This window comes from Tasmannia lanceolata, unplaced genomic scaffold (genome assembly GCF_043159265.1).
Source record: "Tasmannia lanceolata isolate RefF3 unplaced genomic scaffold, GAP_Taslan_0.1 ptg000002l, whole genome shotgun sequence".
Taxonomy (NCBI): Eukaryota; Viridiplantae; Streptophyta; class Magnoliopsida; order Canellales; family Winteraceae; genus Tasmannia; species Tasmannia lanceolata.
This window is the reverse complement of record NW_027518679.1, coordinates 50,277,293-50,301,089: the sequence shown is the minus strand read 5'-3', so window position 1 is coordinate 50,301,089 and position 23,797 is coordinate 50,277,293. Positions and strand designations below refer to the sequence as shown.

General features: G+C 38.1%; 1 protein-coding gene across 1 annotated transcript; it reads left to right on the top strand.

Annotated features, from left to right (window-relative positions):
- Window positions 1-14,759: 14,759 nt before the first annotated feature.
- Window positions 14,760-21,914, top strand: LOC143877173 (DEAD-box ATP-dependent RNA helicase 7-like). Its single transcript, XM_077379057.1, has 14 exons — window positions 14,760-15,406; window positions 17,382-17,516; window positions 17,598-17,738; window positions 17,869-17,980; window positions 18,370-18,440; window positions 18,577-18,731; window positions 18,864-18,975; window positions 19,457-19,558; window positions 19,646-19,706; window positions 19,786-19,957; window positions 20,057-20,153; window positions 20,256-20,350; window positions 20,631-20,764; window positions 21,343-21,914. The coding sequence occupies exons 1-14, from the start codon at window positions 14,858-14,860 to the stop codon at window positions 21,564-21,566; spliced, it is 2,160 nt and encodes a 719-aa protein (XP_077235172.1). The 5' UTR covers window positions 14,760-14,857; the 3' UTR covers window positions 21,567-21,914.
- The last annotated feature ends 1,883 nt before the right edge of the window (window positions 21,915-23,797 follow it).

Sequence of the window (23,797 nt, the reverse complement as noted above, 5' to 3'; positions counted from 1 at the left end):
ATCACACATGCTGCTTTCTCTTTGTCTACATTTTTTAATCTTTTAACTTGCTCTGTTCCCTTTTCGTCTTTCTTTTGCTTTTGCTGCATGCTAACTCTATAACTGGTAATAGAAAGAATAAAATAGAGAGAGAGAGAGAGAGACTAGACTGTACAGGAGCTAGAGTTTTACACAGCACTCGAGATTCGTTTCTGACACTTGGTCTTCTTTTCTTCACCCATCTCCAACCCTAAATTTTAAGATGTTTCTCTTTAAGCTTTTTTAAAATATCTAGTGAGAATTTTCTAAATGAAACATATTCCTAAATATTCTGCTCTAATACAGATGCAGCTCCCTTCTTCCCTATTTGGGTAACATAGCATGTGATCTTCTTATACACAAAATATTTTTATATGTCTCTCTCTTACTCAGATTTTCATTCATTTCTTTCTCTCACCCACGTTGGCCTTTGCAGAATTAAAGGGAAGATGGGGAGTATATGTGACAGTTTCATGGGTTTCTGTATGAAGTTGGGAATTTAGAGAAGGAAGAAAGGCCCATACCTTTCCTTCTACTGAAAATAATCATCTCTGCCAAGGAATGGTTGGGCAGAAGATAAGTTATACAGAGAGTGACGATAATAACGTCAGTATGTCACCTGGGTTGAGGAAACTTTGCCGAATGTCACCTTCTCCGAGGCAGCTTCTGAATGAGAGAGTGATTATTGCCGTATGGTCTCTAAGTACCAAAACCAACCATGGAGGAATTAATATGGTGACATTATCAAAATATGGTAGAGTGAATATTAGTGCCTTGGATATAATAGCTCCATTTAATTTAGGGCGCTAATAATCCATCTTTAGAAAGTGGTATTAACAGCCCTAGGGGCATGTGTTTGGAGATATAAATTCAGATGATCCAAATCATAAGTATGGTTAGGGTTGCAACTTGGGTCGGGTCAGGTTGAGCATTTGCTAAAAATGAATTGGAATCAACCCGATTTGATGGTAAAAGCTCAACTAGTATTCCCAAAAATTGTCTCGAGTTGCACCATGGTGCTCCACTGTACAAAATTCACACCAATCTATCAATCCGTAGGTGTGTTCGGTTGCACAAAGGTCCGGATGGCTTAGCGGTTTTGTTTGGCATTTGGGTGTCACATCAGCAAAACTCCATGTTTGGTTGCCAATATTGCATTGAAATGGTTAATCATTGCATGTCTGATGAGTCAACCTTATCCATTCACTATAGAATCCAATCCAAAAACCGCAAAAGGTGATATTTTGCTTGAATTTCTTGGGACAACTAATTTTTCTCTCTTTCTCTCTCTTCTTTGGTAATGACACCCTCTACCACTGATGTACTAGATTGAGAAACAAACACAATACGTCCTACTATTCTACGAGGTGAGTTCCAGGTAAATCCAGTGCATGTCTTCTCCTTGTTGACTACTTATACCACTAATCTGCATGGTAACGAAGTAATAAAGCCTAATGAATATGAACCGTTCTAAAGAAAACTCTATTTCCAGCCATCTAAAAGTATGCCTTCCTGATAAAGATTGGACCATCCATCTGATATGAATTTTTGGTTTTAGACGATGGTGAAACTAATCACAGCTTTTTTAAGACTGCACCTTTAGTCCTTTACTAATTGCATTTTTATTTGTTATATTTTCTTTTACATTAATTAAATTCAAATTGATGTTTAGATGGCTGGGCCATATAAATTCAAATCATTCAAATTAAAAGGAAAAAAGAAAGGGGCCCACAGCTATGTGGAATAAGTTTGTGAATATCCACGATGGATATGTTCCCCCATATGTGTGTATCAATAATGGAATTTTAACACAAGAGAGAGGGAGAGAAGGACCATTTCTTTGAAATCTGGACACAAGATTCTACAGACAAACTCAACGATTCCGAGTTCAAAACACGTGGTTTAGAAGTAGAAAGTAAAATGATGTCATTCAATAAGCAAAAATAAAGTAGTGCGAATGGTAAAGTTTGTGAAAATAATGTTTGGTTGCCATTTTGTGAGCTTAAAACAAGTAAACAAGTTTAGGGGCGTTGTTATCAAAAGACACTTTCAAGATAGGTGTCATTATCATTATTAGTAGAGGCTATTTTAACCTTGTTTTAGGCTATTGATATTCCCAGTACCATGTTTTGATAACAAAACCCCACCTTGTCTTTTATAGTTAAATCAGCTGTACAAGTCTATTAGAATTCCCAAAAAAATGGACTCGTAAGATATATTGGTAGATATATTGGCGGAATCAGATATTGAGTTGATTCATGTTAGAAGGTCTGCTAACGAGAAGGCGGACGCTTTGGCTAGAAGAGGGGTGGTATGCATCTCGATGAATTGGTCTGATCAATTTCCTATTTGACGGCCTAGTCATTTTGTAATTAGTTTTTATTTTTTATTTTTTGTTCTGTATCTTTGGGTATTCCCTTTCGGGTGTCCCTTCTGTTTCTTTTATAAAATATGCCATTTCAAAAAAAAAAAAGAATTCCCAAAAAAACCTTCAAGTAACCAATTAAATTAAGAAGAAAAAAGACAAATTAAGTTCGTCTTGTTATCATAACATGGTAGTGGGAATATCAGTAGCCTTTTTTTAAGTATCTTTAGGGTCCTACATGGGTTCGTGCAATCCAAACCGTTGAACATGGGGTGACAACTGGTCCCCACGCCATCCCCTCTCTTGGATTCGTGGGATCCAGCCTGATGTGTGACATATTCAAAGGGCTTAATTTAACGCCATCAGTTGTGCGTTAGCTACCTAACTAATACACCAAAGGAACGAAAGCTAATGGTTGTTGCAGAATTCTTTAGGTTATTTCTACTGTTAATGTTCGTTTGTCAGTATTCTTGAGAACTAGTTTCATGAAACTTGATGATTAATGTGTATGTTTAGCATGGAAATACGAAATTTGTGAACTTTTTGATCAGAGGCTATCTGATGAGAAGAATTTGATCTCATGGAATTCGACGATTAGTGGGGTTAGAGATTGCTCTATCAAATGGTCAAATGAGACTTGGTTTTGAGGAACTCAATGATTGATGGGTGTGTACAGTATGGGAGATTGGAATCTGCCCTGTATTTGTTCGACCGGATATATGTAGGAAAGGACGTGGTCAATTGGCCCAATTAAGGGTGCAACTTGGGTTGGGCTCAACCCGAACCCGACATGTTCAACCCAATTTTTTGCTCCAATTGGGTTGAAAAAAGCCTATCTGATTTAATTTCATGTTGCATTAGGGTTGAGGCCTTGACAGCCTAACCGGAACAATACCTCCGTCCTCTAACTTTATTGTGATTTTATCATGGTTATGTTTTTTTCTTATGTTTTTCTTTTTGGCCTAAGGTGAACCCCAACCCAACCCGACTCGATTTGGAAAAAATAGGTTAGTTGAGTTCATCCTCGACCCCAGGCTCCATTTGGCATACTTGCGAGATAAGAGACGAATCTACATTGCTGAAATCAACATATCTACATCAAGCAAAGGGAAACGAGGCAAATGAAAGAAGTAAAAATTAAATGATAATGCCTTTATTTTATGTTTATTTACAATGAAGAAGCGAAGTCATGATTAGAGCAATCATCGACGAAGAACAATAAAAATGGTAGATCTTTGAAAACTTCACAACGTGGGAGATGGAATTTTGTAAAGTTTCGTCGCAAGGTTGCTTTCATTTCAAATCTTTGTGGCTTTAAATTTTGGAGGTGTTGTTATCTTGTTAATAAGGAATTTGGGAAATTTCGGATTATACCTTTCTTCTGATGAATCTGATAATATGGCAGATGTATAAGCAATGCAATAAAATGTGATCTGTAGAACTAAAACAGCAGCAAAACAAAAGTTAGTGGAACTTATCGATGAGTCAAGGCACGAATCTAAATTCGCTGTCCTTGAGACAAGTATCGCCCCCACATACGACGAATCGTGGTGCATATTGGGTGTTTTGGTGTATGTCTCTAGGATACAACAACTCCGCTCCAGGAGGTGTGCACTCACGCTACCCAGATGCTTTGCGAACACGGTTACGTAGCCTTGATCAGAGTTGAAAAATTAATAGAAATTGTTCAAAAGCACAGAAGCAGAAGAGAGGAAGAAAAATTCCAGAGAAGATTTGTTTCCGTAGTTATCCCTCTTTCCAAAGGACGATTTTATAAACTTCCAAAAGACTCGTCCATAATTAACATAATTAAGGGACACGTTTTAAGACGTTTCCCAACAGGTAGAAATTAACGAAAATTAAGTGGGCGGTTACAAAACATGATTACACCGTATCTAAAACGGTAACAAGTCATGATAAAAATGGTAAAATAATTAACAAATGAGAAGAAAGAAATAAAAGTAAAGTAAAAAGGCTTTGGACCCACGTGCGCGCCGGCGTGCGTGTGGTATGGTCTAGCCCACTGGGCCACCCGTCGGCTCATGCGCGAGGAACCCCATTTTTCTTCTTTCTCATTCACAAGATAAAGAGAGTGAAAGAATATATATGGCCACTCTCTTTCCCATGAACTTCCCATCTTGGACTAAAAGTTTTCACAAGAGTTTAGCCCTTTTGGAGGGAAGTTCAAATTTTGGTAAAAACATTCAAAATCATAAAGTATGTCCTAAAAGACAAACCACAAAAGACAAAAAGAATCCCCTTTTTGTAATTTTGAATTACTAAAACTTTCTCCTTTTTTTCTCACAAGGAAAGTCAACAATCCCCCACATATTCAAAATTATACCAAAGAAACAAAATCATTAAAAAGAAACTCTGATCAAGGCAGGAGAATAAGTTATGTATCGGTATAGGTGTCTTTTGGACTTGAACCTAGACCTAGTGCAAATATATCGAGTTTACCAAGCACTTGGTGAACTAAAGTCTTGAACCAAGAACTTTGAGTGATAAACTTAGACAACATATCACACACACAACGAATTCAAACATAAATGTATTCTCGGTGTAGCACTTTTTGGCCATGTGCTCGATCCTGTTTCATGAGTGCTCTAGAGAATCAGCCCAAATTCTCATAGAAGCGGCCACACTTCACACTCACATAGGTGTATCTATCAAGAGTGCCCTGTAATCTCGCACCCCACTGGAGATTCAGCTATAGAAATTATTAAGAGTTATAATAACTCATCCTCTTTTCGTTACAGGTTGCACCCGCGCACACTATAGGGATAGGTTTAGCGAATTCATATCACTTTAACACGGTGCAAAACAAACCACTCAAGTAACTTGTTGTTCCCATTGAACTTACTTCTTGGGATCTCCAGTCAGTTAGGTTGGGTTACCATTACAGGTGATTCAATACATGGGCCTCAGCCCCATCCCCTCGATGTGCTTAAGACCAAGTTTTTACTTAGTCCTTTTGTCAGACAATCTGATATATTATCTTCTGACCTCACAAAGTCAATTGTGATCACTCCATTTTCAACAGTTGTCTTATGGAGTTATGCCTCTGACGAATGTGTCGTGATTTCCCATTGTATACATTATTTTCTGCCCTTCCAATGGTAGCCTTGCAATCACAGTGGATCGCAACACCCGGTACCAGCTTATTCCATAAAGGAATATCCATAAGAATATTTCTAAGCCATTTGGCTTCCTCACTTGCTTTCTCTAAAGCAATGAATTCAGATTCCATAGTGGATCTGGCAATGCATGTCTGCTTGGTAGACTTCCAAGACACTGCGGCTCTCCCAAGAGTGAAGACATATCCACTTATAGACTTTGTTTCCAACCCTGACGCCCAATTAGCATCAATGTACCCCTCTAATACAGCTGGATATTTTAAAAAATGTAAACCAAGATTAATAGTACCCTTAAGATACCTCATTACTCTAATCAGAGCATCCCAATGCTCATGACCAGGGTTCCTGGTATAACTACTAAGTTTCCCCACTGCATAGGCTATATCCGGCCTGGTGCAGTTCATTAAGTACATGAGACTCCCAATTATTCTAGAGTATTCTAGTTGGTTAACACCATCTCCTTTATTCTTACACAACCTTAGATTTGAATCATAAGGCGTAGACATTGGTTTACAGTCAAATTGGTTAAATTTTTGGAGTATTTTTTCCACATAGTGAGATTGGGTTACAAAAAATTCATCTGGTTTTCGTTTAATTTTAATACCCAGGATAACATCAGCCTTACCAAAATCTTTCATGTCAAAATTAGTTGACAAAAACTTTTTGGTTTCTTTAATAACCTTAATGTATGTTCCGATGATCAACATATCATCTACATACAGACACACAATCACACCTATGTTTCCATTAAATTTACTGTAAACACATTTATCCGACTCATTAATTATGAATCCATTTGATAGCATTACACTATCAAATTTCTCATGCCATTGTTTTGGAGCTTGTTTTAGACCATACAACGATTTTACTGGTTTACACACCTTATGTTCTTGGCCTTGAATTACAAAGTCTTCAGGTTGATCCATATAGATTTCTTCATCTAATTCACCATTTAGAAAAGCTGTTTTTACATCCATCTGATGGATTTCCAAATTATGAATTGCTGCTATAGCAATCAAAACTCTAATGGTGGTAATTCTAGTTACAGGTGAATATGTATCAAAGAAATCAATACCTTCCTTTTGTTTAAAACCTTTAGCTACCAATCTAGCTTTAAATTTATCTACTGTTCCGTCTGTCTTTAGTTTCATTTTAAAGATCCACTTGCAACCAAGTGGTTTACAACCAGGAGGTAGATCGGTCAATATCCATGTGTTGTTAAACATAATTGATTCAATTTCAGATTTAATTGCATCTTTCCAAAAAGATGCAACAGGAGAAGATATAGCTTCCTTATAAGTTAAAGGATCACCTCCTACAAGGTATGAAATAAAATCAGGACCAAAGCTAGTTTCAATTCTGGCTCTCTTACTTCTTCTAAGTTCCAACACCTTTTCAGAAGCATCATTATCACTAGAATCTGACACCAAAGGTCTCTTTAAAACATCACTAGTATGTCTATTGAAACAAAGAAATATGTTTTCAAAAAACTCAGCTTCTCTAGACTATAATATTGTTAGATTGAATCTCACTATTTTGAGATCTAACTACTAAGAACCTATAAGCACTATTGTTCTGTGCATAACCAATAAATGCACAGTCAATAGTCTTAGAACCTAGTTTAGATTTCTTAGGTCCAGGTACTGCCACCTTGGCTAAGCACCCCCACACTTTAATGTATTTATAACTAGGCTTTCTGTTTTTTCATAACTCATATGGAGTTTTACCAGAATCTGAATATGGTATTTTATTAAGAATATAGCATGCACAGAGTAGAGCCTCTCCTCAAAGATTTTGAGGTAAACCAGAACTTCCTAGCATTGCATTAACCATTTCAACTAGAGTTCTATTTTTCCTCTCTGCCACACCATTCTGTTGGGGAGAATAAGGTGCAGTCACTTGATGAATTATTCCATGAATTTCACAGTATTCACTAAATTCGTTTGAGGTGTATTCACCTCCTCTATCAGACCTTAAGATTTTTATCTTATGTCCTAACTGATTTTCAACCTCAGTTTTATATGTAATGAATTTTTCAAAAGATTCATCCATATATCTCATAAGGTACACTGTGCAAAACCTAGAATAATCATCTATGAATGTTATGAAGTACCTTTTACCACCTCTAGTTAATGTGCTATTTAATTCACAAACATCATTATGAATGAGACCTAAAATTTTTGATTGCCTTTGTATCTTATGGAAAGGTTTCCTAGTGTATTTGGATTGAACACAAACTTCACATTTGTTATTTGAACTGCGTTCAGCACTAGGTAGTAAACCTAAGTTAATCATTTTCTTTAAAGAAGAAAAATTCACATGACCTAGTCTACCATGCCAAACATCCAAAGAATCTACAATGTAAGCAGAAGAAGAAGCTTTATTCATTTCATTTACAATTACATTGAGTTTAAAAAGTCCTTCACAAGCGTACCCTTTCCCCACAAAAGACCCATTCAAAGTTAAGACAACCTTATCTGCCTCAAACACCATTTTGAAGCCTTTCTTGACTAGAAGTGAACCTGACACCAGATTCTTTTGAATGTTTGGTACATGAAGGACATCTTTCAGCTTTAGAATTCTCCCAGATGTGAGCTTTAGGACGACCGTTCCTTTTCCAGCAATAACCGAGGAGGAAGAATTCCCCATAAAAAGCTGCTCTCCATCTGCCCCTGAATCATAGGAAGTGAAAGCACTCCTATCACTGCAGATGTGTCTTGTGGCTCCAGTGTCCACCCACTAGTCCTTCATATTGCTCACTAGGTTCACCTCAGAAACCACAGTAGAGAGATATTGTTCTTCTGACACATGAGTTTTGGGTTGCTTGGACTCTGTAATATTCACATTAGAAACATTTTTCCCTTTCTTCTTTCTGCAATCCTTGGCATAGTGACCTGGCTTCCCACAAATGAAGCAATCACCTTTCTTTTTCTTAATGTTCTTGGTGTTTTTCTTAAATTTACCGTCCTTCTTATTTTTGGCTTTATTATCAGACTTAGATTCTGTGAGATTGGCCTTGAACACATAGGTGTTTTCCTAGAGAGGTTTTCTTCTTCAGTTCTCAAATAAACAAACAGATCCTGAAGAGACATGTCATTTCTATCATGCAAGAGAGTGTTTTGATATTTCTCCCATGATGGTGGTAACTTATCAATTATAGTGGCTACTTGAAACTCCTCATCTATCTTAATCCCCTTAGATAGGATTTCAGGCACTATCAATTGTCTTCATTTACTTGATCCATTACGGATTTCCCATCCACCATCATAAATCAGAAATATTTCCCTATGACATGTTTCTTTGATCCTGCAGCCTCTACTAGATATTTCTTCTGTAAAGTTTCCCAAAGTTCTTTAGCAGATTCAACACCACAATAAACATCATATAATTTGTTACTTAAAGCATTCCAAATATGTCCCTTGCACATATAATCATCTCTTTTCCATTTATTAGAAACATGAGATATAGCAGGTTCATTTTCTTCAGCAATATTAACCACAGCAGATAAAACATATTCCAGTTCTAAAGTAGCAAGAAAGAATCTTAGTTTCTGTTGCCATCTCTTAAAGTCAGATCCATCAAACTTTTCTGGTCTTTCAACGTTAGTCGAAGTCATAAGTCTATAATCCGAAATATCCCTTTGATAAAATCACGTTACTTGTCTCAAGATTGTTATCTTGTTAATAAGGAATTTGGAAAATTTCGGATTATACCTTTCTTTTGATGAATCTGATAATATGGCAGATGTATAAGCAATGCAATAAAATGTGATCTTTAGAACTAAAACAGCAGCAAAACAAAAGTTAGTGGAACTTATCGGTGAGTTGAGGCACGAATCTAAATTCGCTGTCCTTGAGACAAGTATCGCCCCCACATACGACGAATCGTGGTGCACATTGGGTGTTTTGGCGTATGTCTCCAGGATACAACAACTCCGCTCCAGGAGGTGTGCACTCACGCTACTCAGATGCCTTGCGAACACGGTTATGTAGCCTTGATCAGAGTTGAAAAATTAATAGAAATTGTTCAAAAGCACAGAAGTAGAAGAGAGGAAGAAAAATTCCAGAGAAGATTTTTTTCCGCAATTATCCCTCTTTCCAAAGGACGATTTTATAAACTTCCAAAAGACTCGTCCATAATTAACATAATTAAGGAACACGTTTTAAGACGTTTCCCAACGAATAGAAATTAACGAAAATTAAGTGGGCGGTTACAAAACATGATTACATCGTATCTAAAACGATAACAAGTCATGATAAAAATGGTAAAATAATTAACAAATGAGAAGAAAGAAATAAAAAAAAAGTAAAAAGGCTATGCACCCACGCGCGCGCCGGGCCACGCCGGGCGGCGCGCGTGTGGTATGGTCTAGTCCACCAGGCCACCCGTCGGCTCATGCGCTAGGAACCCCCTTTTTCTTCTTTCTCATTCACAAGATAAAGAGAGTGAAAGAATTTTGTGGTCACTCTCTTCCCCATGAACTTCCCATCTTGGACTAAAATTTTTCACAAGTTTTCACAAGACTTTAGCCCTTTTGGAGGGAAGTTCAAATTTTGGTAGAAACATTCAAAATCATAAAGTATGTCCTAAAAGACAAACCACAAAAGACAAAAAGAATCCCCTTTTTGTAATTTTCAATTATTAAAACTTTGTCCTTTCTTTTTTTTTTTCACAAGGAAAGTCAACAGGTGTGTGGATTGATTGAAGTAAATTTAGATCGAGACTGGTGTGTGAATTGATTGAAGTTTGAATTGAGTGTGTTGTTGGACCAACTAGAGACCGATTAATGTGGGTGGATCCTACAAAAAAATCAGTCGGTCATATCTTAGCATATCAATTAGCCATACCAACAAAAAAAAATGATTGATCGGTTGTTCCCTATCTAATTGATAGTCTTATCTAATCGATTGTCTGCTTAGACGATAAAATAGTTTGTATGACCAAAATTAAAATTGAACTACAGGCAAAGGGTTCGATTTCAAAATTTGATAGAAAAAATAGGTTCACCCTATGACAAATGGCAGTAAAAGATATTATAAGAACACAATTTGCATAATAAGTGATCACACTAATAAATGCTTGTCGTAAAAAAAAACATTAATTTGTGGTGTGAAAAAAAGATTAACTAATTTCATAAAAATTTGTATTTGCGTACATGATTTCTAATTGGATATATATATATATATATATATATATATATATATATATATGTTGCCTCTGTATGCTATTTGATTCTTCTAGGAGTCCTGTTTTCCAAATGTGAAGCCCACCAAAACAACAAAAGCTTTGATTTCATCTTGTAACAAATTATATAATTAAAATAATTTATGGCACTAATATCACCAATATGTAGTAATAACTTTGAAGAGATTGTAAACCCCCCTTGTAGATTAGTGGTATAAGTAGTCAATTTTTTTTTTCTGTTGGGAGAGGGGAGGGGGGTTTGATCCCCTAAAATTTAACTTGTAAAATAGTGATAAGTAGTGTTTCGTTGCCAACCGTTCAGAGTGATGGAAGGGGGTGTCATTACCAATATATATATATATATATATATATATATATATATATAGAGAGAGAGAGAGAGAGAGAGCAAAATTTTCTACAAAGATTTCCACCATTTTTCAGAAATATGGCATGGTAGGAGAGCAAAATTCTCTACAAAGATTTCCACCATTTTTCAGAAATATGGCATGGAAGGTATAAGGAGGGAACATCACAAGACAAATAATAATTACATATGAATCTTGTCTAGTAGTCTCTAGGGATTGTGCTGCTAAATTGGCAACCAAACACTATAAAGTTACTAAAAGTGTTTTTTTTTTTTTGCTTGGATTATCCTTGAGGATGCCAGGCATGTGGCAACCAAACAATGCCAGGAATGAGTTATTTTTTACCACAACTTTACCTTAACGATACATGCATCAATCATTTCACTTCTTCTAGTCCCATGAAAGTCTCTTCTTGATTGAGTATTCGTATCAAATGTCTTATTACAGCTTCTATGCTTGTGCCTGCTGTAGGGCTCATATGCATCCTATGGGGGCAAGAAATTCCAGCCTAATGTAGACTTGCTATGTGTGGGAGGATGTTTTACCGTGTTTAAATGACAATCACATCTAATAGCGCAAATTGGAGAAGAAGATAAAAGAAAAACCTGGACGTTTCTCCATTCTCTGTATTATTTCATAAATTCAATAAAAAGTTCCATTTTACAAAGTTTTTTATTCCTTAAAATTAATAATTAATGAGGGGAAAGGAAGAAATTCAAACATGATAATTAACTTGGAAACAAGCTAAATGAATCCTCTATCATTTAGCTTGATCTCAAATTGAATGGGATAAATTGGGGCACGATTGCTTGATCTCTTCGCTAATTTGGGATAGTCTCGGGCATTGGAAATAATTGGCTCAAATTGAATTGTGGAATTATTGCTTATTAGAGATCTCCTTTTAAAGCAAATGTGGAAAGTCTTGAAGTGTGACTAGATCCTCTTTCGGTGACATGGCTGGCCTTTGCAAGAGACAACAGCCACCTCGTATGAAATTAAAGAATAAGACAAAATCTGCTAAAAGTGAGCCTATGTGGCAATTATTTTCTGCAAAAATGGAAATTGCCTGGCAATTTTGAGGAAAGCCAGCGGCTGCGTTTAATAGGTGCACCTCGAATTAATTAAATGAATAAGACAAAATCTGCTATAAAAGTGAGCTTATGTGCCTATTCCCTCCTGCAAAAGCCACCCCGAAATGGCCTTCCTTGATGGGATTTAAGGCAATGTGGAGGACAACCGTTTTCGTGGCTGGCTTTTGTAGGAGACAACAGCCACCTGTAAGGGTGTCAATTTTGGCTCGGGCTTGGAAGCTCGCTTGAGCTCGGCTTGAGCTCGGCTCAAATCCTTAACAAGTCGAGCCCGATTTAGGCTTGGCTTGGCTCGGCTCGATAAGAATTTAATATATTTAAATTATATATTATATATTAATATATACATTAAAAGGGTTGTCCATGGAGTGAAAAGGGGGGGGGGGGCAAAATATGTCACTTCATTTTTGGAACCCCATTTGTTACTAGGACCACCCCCCATAGTGTAAAAAAAGTAGTCAAATTACACTAGTAGGGCTGTCCAGGGAAGATGAGGGGTGTGAACATAATATAATCCGAGCTCGGTAAGGCTCGCAAGCCTGACCGAGCCGAGCCGAGCCGAGCCGAGCCCGAGCCCGAGCCTCACTTGTGAGCTTAACGAGCCGAGTCGAGCCTGGCCAAGCTCGGCTCGGCTCGTTTACACCCCTAGCCACCTGAAATAAAATAAGGGTTTTGCTAACGAGCTCCTTAATATGCATTGGAAATGATATTTTACATGCATTTTGAGAATGTTTGAGAATTTTACAAATGTTTTAAAATATTTTTATTGGAAATGAGTGTAAATTATCATTTCCAGTGCACCTTAACAAGCCCTAGGGCACTATAAATTATAGGTGAGCATAACTAAGGGTGTCAATTTTGGCTCGGGCTCGGAAGCTCGCTCGAGCTCGGCTCGAATCCTTAACGAGCCGAGCCGAGCCGAGCCTGCTCGTTAAGCTTAACGAGCCGAGCCCGATTTAGGCCAGGCTCGGCTCGTTAAGGCTCGTTAAGAATTTAATATATTTAAATATATATATATATATAAATATATAAATATATATAAATATATATATATATATATATATATATATATATATTATATTATATTAATATATACATTAAAAGGGTTGTCCATGGAGTGAAGGGGGGGGGGGGGCAAAATATGTCACTTCATTTTTGGAACCCCATTTGTTACTAGGACCACCCCCCATAGTGTAAAAAAAGTAGTCAAATTACACTAGTAGGGCTGTCCAGGGAAGATGAGGGGTGTGAACATAATATAACCCGAGCTCGGTAAGGCTCGCAAGCCTGGCCGAGCTGAGCCCGAGCCTCACTTGTGAGCTTAACGAGCCTCGGCTCGTTTACACCCCTAAACATAACAAAATCTGCTAAAAAGTGAGCCTATGTGGTAACTCACTCCTGCAAAAGCCAGACAATATATGCTGAGAGGTTAACTTTGTGTCCAATGAATTAGGAAATATATGTGGATCGGGATCTTGCGAGCATCACGAGGTAACCCACATGAACGAACATCAGCACCTAAGACAAAGGATTATAGGAATGGACGGTTTAGATTTTCCAGGTAGAGCCTTGAACAAAGGCTCAATGGATCGATGGCCTAGATCATCTGATCAAAGTGTTCTCAATGGCATCTGACCTTACGCATAGACCTGGCAAAAAGTGACCCGGACCCGTGGGTCCACCCGGCCCACCCGTAAATTCCGGGTCCGAGTCACCAATCTGTGACCCGTTTGAAATTGAGCCACGGGTCCACCCGGCCCGTCAAAACTGGGCCGGGCCGGGTGGATCCGCGGGTGCCCGTAGAGAAGTACAAAAGTTTTATTTTGGCCTTTTTTTTTCCTTTATTGTCATAATTTTTTAATTTTCTTTTTTTTTTGGTGATTGTCATATTTTAATACATTCTTTTGGTAATTTTTATACTTTGCTTTCATTTTCGTAATTTTTCATTTAAAACTTAGTAATTATTATATATTGCTATTATTTATTGCTAGCCACCTTTGCGCAAATCGTACTTCCGATCTTTGCAGGAAAGGATGGGCGACAAGCCGAAAACTATCATCCGTGAAGGTGGCTAGCGAATCCCTATACAAAAAAAAAATCTTTAAAAAAATAAGTCAAAAATCCGGGTGACCCGCGGGTCGACCCGGCCCGTACAGTCTGGGTGCGGGTCCAAGCTCAATGACCTGTAAAATTTTCCTAGTCATTTTGATCCGGCCCGTTTGAGCCGGACCCGTACGGGCCGGGTCAACCCCGGCCCGCCCGTTTGCCATGTCTACTTACGCATAGCTGTCGTTCTGATCAACGGCTGGATACGATTATACGAACACGAGGCAGAAGTGGGGCTCAGTAGGTGTCGAGATCAAGAGACCTTTCTCTTCGTCCATTAAAAATTACTAATACTATTTACACTACCATGTTTTAATAATGAGACGAAATCACCTTGTCTTTTATTTTAAATTAACCTTTGACAGCTGCTAAAGAATAAAAGACAACATAATTTAGTGTAATTATCGGAAAATGATAGTGCCAATATCAATATCTAAAAAAATCTAACGCGAAAAACGCTACCACGGAATCCATCTCCACACACATAAAACCCAAAACCCTAACCTAATTTCCTTCTCTTTCGCCTGCCGCCGTTCCTCTGCTCTCTCTTGGCAGGAAAACTCCTCTCTCTCTCTCTCTCTGTTCATTTTCCTCATGCCTTCTCTCATATTATCCGAGGAATCTACAGAGAGAAAGATGAAGAAGGAGAAGATGATGTCGAACACGCTTCTAGAAACCCTAGAAACTGATTCGAACAAGATCAAGAAGAAGAATTCTAAGAAAATAAAATCCAAGCCAACCGAATCAGAAAACGAGGAAACAAACAGTGAAAACTCTCTGGATAGATCTTTGAAGAAGAGTAAAAAGAAGAAAAGAAAGGCCTCTGAGGAAGAAGAGGAGGAGAAAAGCGAGACGAGCTCCGAGATCGGAGATCCGATCGGCCAGAAAGTTTCCGGAGGTTCTTCGAAGAAGCCGAGGTTGTCGGAGAAGGTGAACGGCTTAGCGGCTGATGAGGAGGGAGAGGTGACTGTGAATGGAGTTGTAAACCCTAACCCTAACGCTGTGGCGAATTTTCAAATCTCTAAGGCGCTGAGAGAGATGCTGAAGTCTAAGGGAATTGAAGCGCTCTTTCCTATCCAGGCTATGACTTTTGATATCATTTTTAATGGTTCTGATTTGGTCGGACGAGCTCGCACTGGTCAGGTATTGAGAAATATCACGCACTTCTCTCTTTTTTTTATTTGTATGATTTTATTTGTAATTGATAGTGCGTGTTTTTCTGCTTTTAACTTGATTTTGAATTTTGATTAGTATCTGCTTGTCGTTTGCTTGCCAGTATATCTTGGAATTTAATTTTATATGTCCTGTTTATTTTACACTGAAATCGATAGGTTTCGTTTTCTATATTCTTGCTGGATCTCTTAAGAGGTTTTTTTTAGTAGTATTTTGTTTGTGTTCGTTGTGTGTGTGGAAGGGGGTGGTGGGTTCATTAAGGGGATCCTCTTTTCCTTTACTGTTCGATTCCAGTTTCTGGTTGGCTCAATTGATTTGGAGGTTGGTGCATTTGTCATTGATTCGAGGTTTTATTGTGGGTAGTTTGAGTATGCATGTACCAATTCCTCAGTTTGTGGAAAGCATGTTTTTTTTTTTTGGTATCGTGTTGATATGCCTAGAGGAGACGTGCATTGCACTTTGTGGGAAAAGAGTTCAAGCAATTACCAATTGCTTGGGGATGCAAGAAGAGACCTCCTAGCTGCGCATATCCTGGTCTTCCGTCTCGCTTTCGTAAGCCCAGAAAGGTCTTATGGGCCAAGAGAGAGAGAGGAGGGGGGGGGGGGGGGTGGGGGGTGGGGGTGTTGGGCAAGAAGAGATCTCATGCCTTGAAGTTTAAACCATGAACGAGGTCGATGAGGGCTCGTTGTATTAGTTGATCATTGGATGTTTTGTTTAATCGTGCGTGCCTAATTGTCTACAGTCAAGGAACCACAATGATTTTCACAAAGTTATAAAATATAAGACATATCACAGAACAGATCTATAGTTAGCAACAATTGTCATTCATTTTTGGAAGATTGGAAAAGAGTGGTGTTGTAAAGTGTAGACTTTTAAGTAACAGGGAAAAGAATGAGTGTGTTCAAGTGCAGACTCTTAAAGCTCACTTGCTCATTGTAGGTGCTTGGATGTTTTGTTTCACGGTGCCTAACTGTCTAAAATCAAGGGGCAACAAGATTTTCACGAAGATATGAAATGTGACATATCAACGAAGAGAGCTGATCAATCCTTAACAGCATTCATATATAAGCAATTTGCATTTGTATTGCATTTTCAAGAGATTGGGAAAGAAAGATGGTGTGTTGATGCCATTTCAAAAAAAATTGGTGTAGATGATGTGATCCGTCGTTATAGTTTATTTGTATTTATAATGCATTTTGGAGTAAAAAATAAAAACATGGCGATTTCTTGATGATTTTTTCAGAATCTCAAGTAAAATTTGGGATTTTTCATTTATAAAAAAATTGCAAAATGTTGCAGTATTTAAAAAAATATTGGATAGATTTGTAATTGTGATCACAATTCACAAGTAGCGCGGCTGCTTCATTGTGGAGCCTGACCCCGATTGCCAACTCATCTTCATCAAGTGTGGAATCACTGCTAACCACAAACTGTTTCACCCTCACATATAGTTTGATATAAACGATATGAATGATACAGCTTAAATATCGGCCGGTATGGCCTACAATTGACAGCTGTGATGCTATATTTGTTTTTTTTATTATTTTGAAATGGGTGATGCAATATTTGTTAGGGATATATTGATGAATATTGTATTGCCTTGACCAATACAAATACTTATCAGCGTTACAATACTCTGATATTTCTAACCATGGTATGGTTTATATCGTCTTTAAAGAGAAAAATGTAGTTTACCAACTAAATGTAATGACTTATTTTTTTGTTTTTTTCTTCCAACTAATATTCAATATATTATGTGTCATGGTATAACTTCAGCTCACTTACTTCCTCTATCATGGTAATGCGATTACATTCTCTCTTTAGTTCTCGTTTCTAGTTAACCGTTTAAGTTTGTAAATGACTCGCATTTGTGAGAGCTCAGGTCTTTTATGAATGATGCTAATAGCTTGAACTATCCATGTTAACACTTTTATAATTGTAATAGGGTAAAACTTTGGCCTTTGTTTTGCCGATTTTGGAGTCTTTAACAAATGGGCATGCCAAGGCATCAAGGAAGACCGGTTATGGAAGGCCACCAAGCGTATTAGTACTACTACCCACTAGGGAGTTGGCAAAGCAGGTACAAACAGAAGTGTATTTTTTGTAGACTTCTTTTCCTAGTTATTTTCTATCCCCAGTGTGTGAGTTCTCTTTTTTCCAGGTACATGCGGATTTTCAGATTTATGGTGGAGCAGTCGGATTATCTTCGTGCTGTCTATATGGAGGAGCACCTTATAATTCTCAAGAGATTTCACTGAAAAGAGGGGTTGATGTAGTTATTGGAACCCCTGGCCGAATAAAGGTGACAATTGTTTTGTCTGGTTTTCTGACCATTTGATGTTAATAGTTAAAACTATACATATTATGAATTCATCAACTCTTCCATATATTTTTTTCACTTGCGCTTTATCCTCCATTCTTATCTGGTGTAGGATCATCTAGAAAGGGGAACTATTAACTTGAGCTCTCTGATATTCCGTGTACTTGATGAGGCCGATGAAATGCTGAGGATGGGTTTCGTTGAAGATGTTGAACTTATTCTTGGTATGATTCTCCTGATGCATGCCATAATAAGATAGTTTGTATTACTATTCTGTTCGATTCTAATGGAAACACTTCTAACACATTTAATGGATTTCAACCAATATTGAAGAGTAACATTCCATGTATAATTATTAATTAGTATTATTATCCCTCAATAAAGTTCAAATAGTCTTTCTCCAGCATATGGAAATTGTTGAGCTCAGACACTCAACTTTTTAGTTCAAATAATCTTAACGTCGTGGTACAGATGTTGACACCCAATAGAGAGAGTACACTCTATAGAACTTCCTAACGATTGGCTTACATGCTTGTCTTACATACGGGCTTACATGCCTCTCTTCATAGGTTTGAATGACAAGAATTAACCTCCTATGCCTTCGATCTTGCAGGGAAGGTTAAGGATGTAACCAAAGTCCAGACACTTCTCTTTAGTGCTACCTTACCTCCGTGGGTGAAGCAGGTCCTTTTTAATCCAACCTTGCTGGCTAATAATACATTATACTGTCTTGATATCAGATATTTATTCTGACATTACTATTCTCTTTCCCATTAATGTTCTTGGTGTCTATCTGATGCTCTTTTATGCATTTTTTCAGATTGCTTCTAAGTTTCTTAATTCTCAGAAGAAAACCATTGATCTTGTTGGTAATGAGAAAATGAAAGCTAGTACCAGTGTTAGACATATTGCCCTTCCCTGCTTTCATTCAGTGAGAACCAAGCTTATCCCGGATATTATTCGTTGTTATAGCAGGTTGGTTGTTTCCAAGCTATTCTATCTAACAGCTTTTTCTACTTTCTTCTCCTTTTTTTTTTGAATCGTCTTTTTCTAGTTTCTTCTATCCATTCATGGAATTTTGTTTTACTTGGGATTCCTCTGGTTCAGTGGAGGCCGTACCATTATTTTTGTCGAGACAAAGAATGCTGCCTCTGAACTTGTTGAGGTATTCCCTGGAGCCCGAGCATTGCACGGAGACATACAGCAGTCTCAACGTGAAGTAAGTATACTGTTTGTTACTGGAAAATATGGTGCTCTACCCTTTAAATTGAGTTGGTCAATATCGCGTTGTAATTGCTAAATTTTGATAAAACGCCAAAATCCCGAGATTTTAAAAATATAGCAATATTTTCATTTTTTATCATAAAATATCACGATATTATCCTGATATTTTTACGATGTTTTTATTTCATATTTATTTCTTTAATTTTTTTTATATTTTTTAAATATTTTAATTTGTATAATTTTTTTCTCGATATAAACACACAAAAAAATAATTAATGTATCCCGAGATTTTCCATTCCCGAGAATGGTATTTGTGACATACACAGAAAGAAATGGTAGATGTTTATCTGCAATTTCTCCTCAACTGCAAAACTGTGGCATTGTTTATTAGCTGTAAAACGCATCTAATTGCTGTTGTCATCAAGAGATTAAATTTTGCCATTTTTTTTTAATGTTGAGCACTTTCATTTTTTCAGTCTACTCTTGCTGGATTCAGATCTGGCAAGTTCCAAGTTCTGGTGGCCACAAATGTGGCAGCGCGTGGGTTGGACATCAATGATGTCCAGTTAATTATTCAGGTTGCACTTATTTTCTTGTCTTATAGTTTGCTTTAAAATATGCTGGAACTTTGGCTTGAATCTAATATATGCGTTGACATGTTTCAGTGTGAGCCACCACGAGATGTGGAAGCCTACATCCATCGGTCAGGACGCACAGGGAGAGCGGGTAAATTCAAAGTTTAGCACTTTGCTATGGGTTGAGAGTTTTACCTGATAAGTTGCTGACATGTGACTGCAATTTTCAGGCAATACTGGAGTTGCTGTGCTGCTTTTTGATCCAAAAAAATCGTTTGCGGTTTCTAAAATAGAAAGAGAGTCGGGTGTAAAATTTGAGCACATCTCAGCTCCCCAGCCTGCCGATATTGCTAAATTAGCTGGTTCAGAGGCAGCTGAAACAATATCCAAAGTCTCTGATAGGTATTTCCATCCTTATTTTCTTAGAACTGTATCTCCTCAAACCAAAAAAAAAAAAAAAACTACTAGAAATTGTACTGATAAATTTCTTGCAAACTGCAGTGTGGTTCCAATTTTCAGATCAGTTGCAAAGGAACTTCTGAGTTCCTCTGATCTATCAGCAGTGGATCTGCTTGCAAAAGCACTTGCAAAGACTGCTGTGAGTCTTCTTGTTCTCTTTACTGCCAAACCAGTGTTTTTTTTTAATGGTTCCAAGCCAGTGTACATGTGTACATATATTGAACCTGGGTGTTTGATGCAGGGTTATACTGAAATAACTAGGAGGTCGCTGCTCACTTCCATGGAGAATTATGTGACTCTACTCCTTGAAACTGGACGAAGCATCTACACTCCATCGTGAGCGTTTTAACCTTGTATACATTCTTAGATTTAGGTGTTTGAACCTGTGTTGTTTATCACTCAGTACCTCTACAGATGTTGGTTTGTCCAAGACGGTTGTACACTTGAACTATATTATTGGCTTACTATAGAACTTATGGGTGATTAAGTGGATTTATTGAATGGACTACCGACCACCACTTTGAGAATTTTGAATGCTTTGAAAGAGCGGAATGGAAGGGGGTTGCTGCAGTTCTTATTATTTATGCTTGATTTTAGTTCTTCTGAATTGTCTCAGGTCTGCTTTTAGGGTCTTGAGGGAATTCGTACCGGTGGAAAAGGTTGATGAGCTGAGAGGTCTTTCCCTTACAGCTGATGGAAAGGGTGCGGTGTTTGATGTGCCGGCTGAAGATGTCAACTTGTTTATAGCAGGTATTTTCTTGATGGAATTGTGAGCACTACTTATCCATTTATAATCATTAGGGCCCAATCTTTAATGCAAGTACAAATGATTGAACCCATGAAATTTTGGATAAAATAGGTGAAATGCATTGATGGCAAGAACAGGATCCCGGCTTTCTTAAATATGGCATCAGCCCTCCCATTTGTTTTTCTAGACTTCATGATGTTATGTTGATACTGGAGAACTAGGGCCTCTATGTCTCTCAACTTCACCCAAACTCACTTTCATCAAATATTTTTTAAATGGCATTCCTTCACCTTTTAGAACTGGGAAGCAATAATTTTCAAAAAGAAAAAAAGAACTGGGAAGCAATAAATATGGTCAAAATGTTTAACTAGGGTTTATAGGGCTCCTGGGAAAATAAGTTCTCAATCATCAGAAGAGGCAGGTTTCCTTCAGTAGTCATCCCCATGAACAAGCAAAAATAATTCTAAACTGGAACTGAAAAAATGTTCTACCATAATTGTTTATTGGTTGCTGGTCTATTTTAACTGATTGCCCCAATTTATAAACTGTTGATATAATTTATCAATTGCTTTTCCTACAGGTCAGAACATTGAGGTCTTAAAGCAGTTGCCAGCCTTACAAGATAAAGATCAACAGGGAGGAGGCAGTGGTGGTGGAGGATGGCGAGGAGGAAGAGGCGGCGGCGGTAGTTCTTTTGACAGAAGAGGTGGTGGATTTTCTGGCGGGAGAGGTGGCCGTGGCCGTGGTGGTGGTTTTTCTGATAGAAGAGGTGGCGGGCGAGGTGGCAACCGATTTGGGCGTTAAGGGTTGAATGCGTGCTAACAAATTCACAAATTCAGTTGAGAGGGCTCTCAAATTTTATAAGTATTTTCTTGAGGAATGAAGAAAGGAGGATGAAATGGAGTTTGTGGAATTGGTGGAAAGTGCTCAATGCAGAGAAAAGGGGAATGCCATTAACGTCATCGTGAGAGAGAGCAAACAATTTTGTTCACATCAATATAGGGATAATTTATAACTATTATGAAGTCCATGCTTGTCATTTATTTGCTCTATGTGTGTATTCTAGTTTCCAGATATCTAATTATTGTTTCAAAGTTGAATTAGCAAACTGCTTGTTATTGGTAAAGATTATAAATTTGGCATATTAGCATACCTCTCTCTCTCTCTGCCAAAGGACAGAGTAAGACTCCAAAAGACCATTACCATGGAATCAAAACCCGGATCACATTTAATGTGAGAAGTTTTCCATCTCTCTCTCTGCCAAACGCCCTCCAATTAGAGGACAGAGTAAGACTCCAAAAGACCATTACCATGGAGACATGGAATCAAAACCCAACACATTTGTCTTAAGATTGTGAGTCAAAATGCGGGTTAATCGATCAGATTTCATGAATGAAATACAAACAAAATTTAGAATCTCTTCACTAAATTTCACAATTAGAGAAACACAAGCAAAAAAGCATGATCAAATGAGAGGCACCCCTTCAATCCCGTTTAATCTACCTGATTTCCCATTTAATCTTCTCTGATAAGTGTTAATCGATGAAATTTTCAGACTCAAATTCCCCCAAACGATTGAGGATTGGAGTGAGTGAAATTGATCGAAGATTAGAAGTTATCGACCGTCTAAAGGAACTAACCAAAAACAGGAAAGATAATTGAGAAGCGTAGAAAAACAAAGCCCTAGGTTGCGTTAGGATTGCTGGAAGGGAAGTGATATATCCGCCCTTTTGATCACCAGGAACACCTCCTGTCAGCGTATCAATGACTCAAGAGGGGCTGTTGTACTTATGTCAGGAGAATTCAATGCCCTTGATTGCCACAAACACTGATAGAGGGGCTGTTGTACTTATGTCAGGAGAATTCAATGCCCTTGATTGCCACAAACACTGATAGGGGGTGTTCCTGGTGATCAAAAGGGGCGGATATATCATTTCCCTTGCTGGAATTGTTAAAAAAGAAAGGGATTGAACCTCTAACTCAATGGTCAAGGCTCTGTTCTTCAACCTAGAGGTCAGAGGTTCGAGCCCAGCCTCCCCCCCCCCCCCCCGCCCTCTAAAAAAAAAAAAAAAAGGATTGCTGGAATTAGGAATTGGAATCGACATCATATTCTGATTCCCGAAAAATTAAAATTAAAATTTTAATAAAAAAATCTAATAAAAATTCCATTCCGATAGGGGCAGAATCAAAATACCAACAGATTTCGGCATTTCTCCCTCTAATTCCTCCTTTGTGTCCATTCAACCCCCCTCATTCCATTATTTTTTTAACCAAACTTCGGAATTAGGCGGATTGCAATTATACCCGGATTCCAATTCCGGCAATCCAAACGCACTCTTGTTACTTATAAGTAGGGCTGGCAACGGGGCGTGTCAGGGCCGGATGTTGGGGTTCCCTACCCCTTCCCCTCTGCGGGGAATTCCCCCCCTCCCCTTCCCCTTCCCCTCCCCTCTGCTGGGATGGTTGGGAATCCCCCTCCCCGCGGGGAATATCTAATCCCCTTCCCCTCCCCGCATCCTTCGGGGACAAAATCCCCGCCCCAACATCACCCCCTCTTTAGCCATTGATACACTAATGCTGGGTGTCCCTAATCAACTTGATGCAATTTCAATATATAAAAATGTTATTAACTAAAATACTCATAGACGAAGGAGAAATATTTCTTACTCTTCAGAAGATAGCAAAATCCCTTGAAGTACTGACTTGAGTGCCCTCGCAGCAGTCGCACCAACAGGCGTTATAAGCCCAAATAGATCATTGGAGAGAGAGAGACCACATACCTTGCCAGAGATAGCGTGGTTGCCGGAGAGGAGAGGCCGACGGAGGGCTCGAGCTCGACGGAGGTCTCTTCTGCGAGAGAGGAGGTCGAAAAAAAGAGGGGACAATAGAGTTTCTTTCGTGGGAAGGAATTAAGGAAACCCTAACCAAATAAAAATACAATTTATTTTGGCTACCGATGTTGGCACTACGATTTTTTTATAATTGCATACACTTAGCTTGTCTTTATTATTTCAACATCTGTCAAAAGGTTATTA

Coding starts and splice junctions, on each gene's coding strand:
- LOC143877173 (XM_077379057.1), top strand. CDS start 14,858: ATGCCTTCTCTCATATTATCCGAGGAATCTACAGAGAGAAAGATGAAG. Junction 18,441..18,576: donor TACCTCCGTGGGTGAAGCAG/GTCCTTTTTAAT, acceptor GCATTTTTTCAG/ATTGCTTCTAAGTTTCTTAA. Junction 20,154..20,255: donor AAGCACTTGCAAAGACTGCT/GTGAGTCTTCTT, acceptor TGTTTGATGCAG/GGTTATACTGAAATAACTAG.